Source organism: Silurus aristotelis (genome assembly GCF_946808225.1).
Source record: "Silurus aristotelis genome assembly, chromosome: 29".
Classification (NCBI taxonomy): Eukaryota; Metazoa; Chordata; class Actinopteri; order Siluriformes; family Siluridae; genus Silurus; species Silurus aristotelis.
The window spans coordinates 12,315,002-12,325,001 of NC_139602.1; the positions used below are offsets into that span (position 1 = coordinate 12,315,002).

The following is a 10,000-nucleotide window of genomic DNA, read 5'->3' on the forward strand; positions in this document are numbered from 1 at the left end:
GGTTATGATGAGGTACGGGGTTATGATGGGGAGGGGTTATGATGAGGTATGGAGTTATGATGGGGTTGGGGTTATGATGAGGTATGGAGTTATGATGGGGCGGGGTTATGATGAGGTACGGGGTTATGATGGGGAGGGGTTATGATGAGGTATGGAGTTATAATGGGGTGGGGTTATGATGAGGTACGGGGTTATGATGGGGAGGGGTTATGATGAGGTATGGAGGTATAATGGGCGGGGTTATGATGGGGGGGGTTATGATGAGGTATGGAGTTATGATGGGCGGGGTTATGATGGGGGAGGGGTTATGATGTTGTTTTTGGCTTTTAAATTTTTTGTATAGAAACAAAAGGGACCTGCATTTGTCTCAAACACCATAAAACACCAGGTGTTTCCACACGTCTCATAGTCTGTGTCTGTGTGTGTGTGTGTGTGTGTGTGTGTGTGTGTGTGTGTGTGTGTGTGTGTGTGTTAGCTGAACACTGACTCTCCTGTGCTAATAATAATAATAAGAAACTTGATACAGTTTATGCTCATTATTATCTAATGATTTCTGGCTTTGATAAAAAACATCATAATCACCTGCCAGTTAGCCTTCACACCATTAGCGCTAACATCATAAATCTTCAACCATGATCATGTTCTTCTGCTGTGAAATATAACCGGATTCGGCTACTGGAGACACTATTGTAAAAAGATTCTTCTTCTTAATATTGTTAATTTTAATTATTACTAATTAAGAATTTATTTCTTCTTATTTATTTGGTGGTTTTTTTTCTTCCGTACTCTTTCTGTTTTACCATTCTGTTTTTTTTGTTTTTCTTTTCTCTTTCGCTCAGTTTGAAATATAAACGAGTAAATCTTCCTGCTGTCTCTCTGTTTTTTGTATTTTTTATTCTCTATTCATTGGTGTCCAAGTGTCTCAATGGCCTCGTCTGGTATTTGCCTGGCAGAGTGTCAACTGCAGCTTCAACTGAGAGAGAGAGAGAGAGAGAGAGAGAGAGAGAGAGAGAAGAGGAGGGGGAGGAGTGTACTGGCTATTCAAAGCTCTTGTCCTCTGTGTGTGTCCATCACAGCCCAGGGGGTGGGGCACACACAAGTTCACACACACACACACACACACACACACACACACACACACACACACTGTCCCGCTCCGACACTCGGCTTAGACTGACAGCAGCGAGTGGAGACTCACACACACTGAGGAACGTTACGAGGAACCCGGATCTTAGGACGCTACTTTAGCTTGATTTTTGTGTGTTAGTAATGGAACTCCAGCTTACACTCGTGGTGTGTGTGTTCCTGATGTGCTCATGTGTGTGTGGCTTCAACCTGGAGACCACGGACACGCTGAGCAAAGAGGGAGAGGAGGGGAGCTTCTTCGGCTTCTCACTCGCTCTCCACAAACAGACCTCCCCTCATCACCAGAGCTGGTGAGTTTACACACACACACACACACACACACACACACACACACACACACACACACACACACACACACACACACACAAGGTGATTTGGAGTGAAATATGTTTTATGTGTTAACTAGCCCGGTCTAAGGCTCAGGGCTGGGACGATATATCAGTACAGTGATTACACAGCAATATATCATCATCACACACACAGTGATGACCTCATCACATACTATCACAACAGGAACAACACCATCATCTCTTTCACACACAAACACACACACACAGTGATGACCACAAAAACACAAACTCAAACACACACACACACAAATATTTTAGGTCATACACTGAATTACAGCTACATTTTACTCAAGCAAATGGCACACACACACACACACACACACACACACACACACACACACACACACACACACACACACAGAGCTTATTTTTCGGTGCTCAGCATTTCTCTTCTGTATCGACCTTATTGATTGGAGAGCGCAGGATAGTGACATTTCATTAGAGTTATGCACTGTGTGTGTGTGTGTGTGTGTGTGTGTGTGTCTGTGTGATTTACAGTGAGTGCAATGAGCTGCTGTAGAGAGTGGTGTTTCCTGACATCATACACACTGTTCTATTGGCTGAAGCCAGTCACATGACATTTATATATTTAATCAATTGTGACTTCATTAAGTCACATAAGTATACACATTTTACTGTAATACACACTATACATTTACACTGCAGAGTGTGTAAGATAAGGATTGTGTGTGTGTGTTATCAGGATGATATGTGTATGTGTGAATGTGTAAGATTGTGTGTGTGTGTGTTATCAGAATGATGGTATGTGTGTGTGTGTGTGTGTGTGTGTGTGTGTGTGTGTGTGTGTGTGTGTGTGTGTGTGTGTAAGCTGAGGATGGTGGGTGTATGTGTGTGTGTGAGATGATGGTATGATGGCGTTTGTGTGTGTGTCAGATGATGATGGTGTGTGTGTTTGAGAGAGAGAGAGAGAGAGAGAGAGAGAGAGAGAGAGAGAGAGAGAGAGAGAGAGAGAGATCAGTGATCTCACACTTTACAGTACATTTAAGAATGTGATAAATATGTGGCTGGGAATGCAGCCCTGTGTGTGTGTGTGTGTGTGTGTGTGTGTGTGTGTATGTATATTTTTACCCGTGTTCCTGGCAGTCTGATCCTCACTGCTTTCATGCTTACATCCTAATAGAGCAGGGAGGAAGTGTAAGTTCTAGTTCTTGTGAAAACCCTGGTGGCAGGTGAGGAAGCTGATGATGTTAGGTTTCTTTTAGGGACCAGCCTGGTGCCTCTGTGGCTTTCTCTATACACTCACTTTATTTTTGGTTCTGGAACTTCAGGAAGAGAAGATCAGCACTCAGTAGGTTTTAGTATCCGGACTTAAACTCTGTAACCTGAGAAGTGTGTGTGTGTGTGTGTGTGTGTGTGTGTGTGTGTGTGTGTGTGTGTGTGTGTGTGTGTGTATATGCACAACAGAGCTGTGAGCTCAGAGATTTTAAGGGAACTGATGTCACTGGTCTTGGGTGTATAGAACAGTGAGGAACCTGGGAGAACTTGGTGGTTCTCCAGACATGTGTTTACTTTAACAACGTCCTCAATGTTCCTCAAACCCTGAACTGATCTTTTTTACTTTACTTTTACAGTCTCTTACACACTATACAGGTAACAGGGACACACTACATATGGAAACTACATGGGGATCAGCGGTGGTCCGTAATAAGATAAATGTAATTAATTACTGTACTGAAGTAGTTTTTCGTGTATCTGTAATTTACTGAAGTGTTTCCATTTAAGGAGACTTTTATTGTAAATTTACCACATTTTAAAATCAAATATTTGAGAGGAATAAATGATGAAGAAACTCCTGACTTGAACTCCCAAAACACCTTATTTACACAATTCTTTTTTTAATAGTTGAAAAGAATGTTTTGGGCTCATGATATTTACTATAGTTATAATAAATCATACTTTGGATACTTAAGTACTAATATGTTAACGAGTATTTCTCTACTTTAACTCAACTACGTGGTTTGTGTACTTCATCCACCACTGACTGGGTCACACTGCACAGGAAGACAGTATACAGGGACGGGTTATAAGAGAGAGAGAGTGCTTCCCATAACGTCACACTGCAGGCTACATCATGGCTGTGAAAGAGAACAAAACAGACAGAGAGAGACAGAACTCCAAATGCCAGTGGCGCAGTGAGTCACGCCTCACCTTACACACTCACTATCTTTTACACACACACACACACACACACACACACACACACACACACACACACACACTGGAATAATAAAGAGAGATGTGTAGAGAGACATAGAGACTCGGACCCCTGCATTATTTCCCTCTCCTGTGTGTGTGTGTGTGTGTGTGTGTGTGTGTGTGTGTGTGTGTGTGTGTGTGTCTCAGTGTGGTTTAATTTCCAGAGTGTGATTTGGTTATCAGAGGATCAGCTGAACCTCACAGTGACTTTATTACATGCAATTCATCACTGTAAATGCTGAGCACAGAAACGTGTGTGTGTGTGTGTTTGTATGCGTGTGTTTGTGTGTTTCTGAATGTGTTTGTATGCGTGTGTGTGTGTGAGTCTGCGTGAAAGAGCAGAGCAAACATGGCCACATCCCAAATCACTGAACACTACGGAACACTGCCACAGAGGTCAGCGGGGGCACATTCATTACTGTAATGCTGCAGTGGAACATCTCTCACACGTCTCTCTTCTCTCACGTGTCTCTCTCTTCTCTCACGTGTCTCTCTCTTCTCTCACGTGTCTCTCTTTTCTCACGTGTCTCTCTCTTTTCTCACACGTCTCTCTTCTCTCACGTGTCTTTTTTTTCTCACACGTCTCTCTCTTTTCTCACACGTCTCTCTTCTCTCACGTGTCTCTCTTTTCTCACATGTCTCTCTTCTCTCACGTGTCTCTCTTCTCTCACACGTCTCTCTTCTCTCTCACTTCTATCTTTTGTAACAGGTCTTTCTTCTCTCACACGTCTTTCTTCTCTCACACGTCTCTCATCTCTCACACGTCTCTTCTCTCTAACATGTCTCTTATCTCTTACACGTCTCTCTTCTCTCACACGTCTCTCATCTCTCACACGTCTCTCATCTCTCACACGTCTCTCTTCTCTCACATGTCTCTCTTCTCTAACACGTCTTTTTTCTCTCACATGTCTCTCTTCTCTCACATGTCTCTCTTCTCTTACACGTCTCGCTTCTGTAAAACGTCTCTCTTCTGTAACACGTCTTTCTTCCCTCACACGTCTCTCTTCTCTCACACGTCTCATCTCTCACACGTCTCTCTTCTCTCACACGTCTCATCTCTCACACGTCTTTCTTCTCTCACATGTCTCTCATCTCACACATGTCTCTCTTCTCTAACACGTCTCTCTTCTGTCACAGGTCTCTCTTCTCTCACACGTCTCTCATCTCTCACACGTTTCTCATCTCTCAAATGTCTCTCTTTTCTCACGCGTCTCTTATCTCTCGCACGCCCCTCTTCTCTTGCACATCACTCTTCTCTTACATGCCTCTCTTCTCTCTCACCCCTCTCACACGTCCCTACTTTTGCATGGCTCTTTCCTCTGACGCCTCTCTTACATGTCTCTTCTCTCGCACGCCTCTATGCCTCTCTTTTCTGGCATGTCTTTCTTCTCGGACGCCTATCTTCTCCTACGTGTCTCTCTTTAATCTCATGTCTCTCTCACAACTCTTTCACCTTACACATCTCTCTCACTCACATCTCTCTGTCATCTCACATGTCTCTCACATGTTTTCTCTTCTCTCACACATCTCTCTCAGAGGTCTTCTCTACTTTTTCATCTCTTCTCTCACAGGAGGGTCTGACTAGCAGTCTTATGACTCTTGTTTGAGTAAAGACTTTTGAACATGTCTGTGTTATTAAATTAAGTATATTTACTACTTACAATGTTTCTCTTCCCCTGTAGCCAACATTGTGTAGTGTTTTTTGTGTGTTTTTTATTGTGTATTGCTATTGTGAGGTGTGTTTGTTGTGTGTAGTTTATTGTGTTTTGTTATTATGTGGTGTGTTTGTTTGGTGGTGTCGATTGTGTAGTGTTTGTGTAGAGTTTATTGTGCGGTGTGTTTATTGTGTAGTGTTTATTGTGTATCACAGCTGAAAGTGTGACTCGGACATGAGCTGTGTGTATTTTTAAAATAGCACTCCTCAGAACTGAACGCCCAAATAAGGATGCAGCGGTGACTCTTTACATGTATAAATAACCATTAAGTACGGCAAGACCTGAAAGTTTCCCCCATAAGATAATACACAAACACACACACAAACACATACACACATGCTTTTGACTTGAAAATGTTTAATTACTTTGTTCATCTAAAAGTCTGTCTGTGTGTGTGTGTGTGTGTGTGTGTGTGTGTGTGTGTGTGTGTGTGTGATGCTTCTGTAGGATCCTGGTGGGAGCGCCACAAGCTCGAGGTCTTGGTCACCTGCGTCACATACACACAGGTGCACTGTATCGTTGTCCAATCACAGCCGAGGAGTTTGACTGCGAGCGAGTCGACATCGATGGAGATGGTCAGAATTACAACACAACTACACAAACAAACACAACTACAAACTTACCACTAAATACAAACACAACACCACACATGACTACATACACTTACAAAACAACACCACATACACACACTTGCACACAACACAACCACACACAATTATAACAGAACTACACATACTAAAACATAGAACACATATTTAAACATGAGATCTCCACGTTTAAAACAGGAATAAAAATAATTTCTTTGTGTGTGTGTGTGTGTGTGTGTGTGTGTGTGTGTGTGTGTGTGTGTGTGTGTGTGTCAGTGAGTGTGGACAGAGAGAGTAAGGAGAACCAGTGGCTGGGGGTGACGGTGAAGAGTCAGGGCATCGGGGGGAAAGTGCTGGTAAACATTTCCTGTATTATTTATAGAAATGGTTTGTGTTTGTATCGAATCAGAATATGTGTATTGTGTTTCCGTGTAGTGTGTAATGTGAGTGTGTTCTTCATGGAGATGATTGTGATGATGTTGATGTGAAAGAAGTGACACATTAATGTGTAATATGTATTGTGAGTATGCAATTTGGGTTTTTCACGGAAATCTTTATCTGATTGAAGATGATGTGAAGCTCACGTGACCCAGATGACACGTGAGTGTGTGTGTGGTGATGTACACTCTGATTGTAGTTTTTGGTTTGTACTCAGACGTGCGCTCACCTATATGAATTGCGGCAGCGTGTGAATCAGCCATCTGAAACTCGCGATCCGATTGGCAGATGCTACGTGCTAAGTGAAGACCTGAGTGAGAGAGACGACCTAGACGGAGGAGAGTGGAAGTTCTGTGAAGGTCGTCCTCAAGGTCATGAGCAGTTTGGTTTCTGTCAGCAAGGACTGGCGGCCAGCTTCACACCCGACAACAACTACATCCTGTTCGGAGCTCCAGGGACCTACAACTGGAAAGGTGTGTATTCGGCTTAAGTCACACATCTACACAAACTACAACAACACAACTTACACATCACATTATAACACTACACCACATCGTATACAATATTATAACAGTACAACAACACATGAACATACACATCATATCATAACACAACAACTACATCCTGTTTGGCACTCTGGTAACCTACAGGAAAAGTGTGCATTCACCCTGAGTTACACATCTGCACAACATGCACACACACAGCCACACACTCACTCACTCACTCACTCACTCACTCACTCACTCACTCACTCTTGCTTTATTAAATTAAATTAAATTAATGTTTATTTGTATTTTTCTTTTAACAATGAACACTGTCTCGAACACTGATTGGAAGGTTGTTCCATAACTGTGGGGTTTATAAGAGAAAGATCTGCCCCCTGATGTAGTCTTCATTATTTGAGGTACCAACAAATAGCCTGTACCTTTTGATCATACTGGAGCATGGAGGATCATCCTGGTACAGAAGTTCACTCAGATACTGCGGCGTGAGAGCGTTAAGTGCTTTATACCTCAGTAGTAGTATTTTATAATCAGTGTGAGATGTAATTGGGAGCAGTGTAGATGATTAAAACAGGGCTGATGTGATCATATTTTCTAGATCTAGTGAGGACTCTTGCTGCTGCATTCTGAACTAACTGAAGCTTATTTCTGCACTTACTCCAACACCCAGACAGTAAAGCGTTACAGTAGTCTAATCTAGATGTTACAAAAGCATCTACTAGTTTTTCTGCATCCTGGAACAACATCATATTTCTCATTTTAATAATATTTTTAAGGTGAAACAAGGAGATCCTGGTGATATTTTAGTTACGTGAGACTCAAAGGAAAGACTCGAGTCAATAATCACACCAAGGTCTTTGACTGCTGTACACACTGAAACAGAAACACCACCCAGAGATGATACAGGAATCTGAAAGTTTACTTCTAGCTGCATGTGGTCCTAGTAAACGCACTTCTGTCTTATCTGAGTTGAAAAGAAACGAGAAGAAAGTTATCAAGAATCCACTGTCTAATGTCCTTTACACACTCCTCAACATTGTTAAGCTGATCTCTCTCATCTGGCTTTGCTGAAATATACAGCTGTGTATCATCAGCATAGCAATGGAAGCGAATCCCATGTTTATGTATAATTTCACCCAGAGGCAGCAGATAGGAAGAGAAAAGCAGAGGGCCTAAGACAGATCCTTGCAGAATACCAAACTTAACCTCAGAGAGTGTGGAGGACTCACCATTTACATCAACAAACTGATAGCGATCAGTCAGATAAGACCTGAGCCAAGAGAGAGCTGTTCCCTTTATTCCAACAACGTTCTCCAGTCCAGCAAGCAGGAGATGATGATCAATGCTGTGAAAAGCTGCACTGAGGTCGAGCAAAACAAGTAAAGAGACAAAACCCTGATCAGAGGCCAATAACAGTCATTTACCACCTTAACTAGCGCCGTCTCTGTGCTATGATGAGGCCGAAATCCTGACTGATACATTTCATAAATGTTCTTCCTCAGTAGATGTGAGCAGAACTGCTGTGCTACAACCTTTTCTAGAATCTTGGAGATAAAGAGGAGGTTTGATATTGGACTGTAGTTGGACAGCTGACAGGGTGAAGGTCAGGTTTCTTAATTAGGGGGTTGAAAACTGCAGTTTGAAGGATTCAGGTACAAAACCAGTGCTAATGGAAGAGTTTATTATTTTAAAACAGGTTCAATTCCCTCTGGAATGATCTGTTTGAGGAAACTTGTAGGCGAGGGATCGAGAATGCAGGTTGATGATTTTGATGAGGAAATAAATGAAATGAAGTCGTTCTCTTGAATCGGAGTAAAACTTTGTAATTGATGGTCTGTTATAATGACACTGCTGTCTACAGGGTTATTTATAAAATACTCTGGATTTATTTTAATCCTCTGGATTTCTTGCCTGATGTTTTTTTAACTTTATTATTAAAAAAGTTGAATCATTGAAATCATTACTACTTATTGATGGTGTGCATGTGAGTGCAGTGTTTTTATTTCCTCTTTATTTTGCTACCGTGCTGATGTGATGTGAGAGATCTAATATTTAACAATCCTATCTTTAGATCAGAGGTTCGGCTGTGCGTTCAGTCCTATTTAATTTAATGTTAATCAGGTTACTTAAACAGAGTTTCTGAAAACTTCTACGTTTTGGTTTTGCTCGGGGGACAGACACAATCTCAATTTGGTGGATCCTGAGTGACGACTCTGTGTAGCTAGCAGACTGTCGGTTTAGCCTGTCTGTCTGCTCCCTGGGCTTGTCTCTGGACAGTCACTTGTTAACTATACTGTTCTGATGACCATTACTACAAGAAATGAGAGCAGCACCTTCCCGAGTGGGATGGATACCGTCCCACCCTAACAGGCTGAACAGCCTTGCACTCAAAATTGCTTTAATTATCTATGTAGCCCACATTGTTTTTGGAGCACCACTTGGACATCTAGCAGTTCAGCGACCATAACCTGCTGTAAGCTACATCGCCATGCCGCATTTAGATGGTTACAGAGCATATTACTGTATCGGACATTGTCTTCACTAATTTACACACCTCTTTAATATTACTCTTAGTAACATCTGACTGTCGAAGGCGTATATCATTAGCTCCTATGTAAAAAACTATTTTAGAGAACTTGTGCTTTCCTAAAAACCTAAGCTGATCTGGCACCCTGGCTCCCGGTATACACCTGACCTGTGCTGCTGGTGCACCTAAAGGTCTCGCTAATCTCACATGCCTCAGAGTCTCCTATAACCAGAGCTCTTTCAGGTTTCTCAGCGGGTGCTTCACTGAGGAGAGCAAACCTGTTGGACACATGAAACAGAGAGGAATGGTACTCCCGTGGGCGAGCCTTAGCGTTAGCTTTGGCATTGAGAGTATGCCGTTGAGTCGTCACCCATTTGCCCCGCTGCGTGGGCTCTAATGTCTAGGGAACTCGACCTAGGGCATCCAGACTTTCCCCTGCAGAACCTGGACTGCTCTCGCACTCACTACTTCTGAAAATTATCACTAGTGACGGAGAAAGACTGACAAAACATGTCAC

The 10,000-nt window shown here is 42.4% G+C and overlaps 1 protein-coding gene across 14 annotated transcripts in view; it reads left to right on the plus strand.

Annotated features, from left to right (window-relative positions):
• The window catches only part of itga7 (integrin, alpha 7), a 42,232-nt gene that overhangs the window by 4,070 nt on the left and 28,162 nt on the right, over window positions 1-10,000 (plus strand). For 8 of the 14 annotated variants that reach the window (XM_083535515.1, XM_083535508.1, XM_083535519.1 and 5 more), the window contains exons 2-5: window positions 1,268-1,436; window positions 5,876-6,003; window positions 6,292-6,371; window positions 6,671-6,926. In XM_083535515.1, coding sequence (XP_083391641.1) covers window positions 1,268-1,436; window positions 5,876-6,003; window positions 6,292-6,371; window positions 6,671-6,926 — 633 coding nt within the window. The other 6 variants (XM_083535510.1, XM_083535518.1, XM_083535511.1 and 3 more) reach the window with 3 other exon arrangements.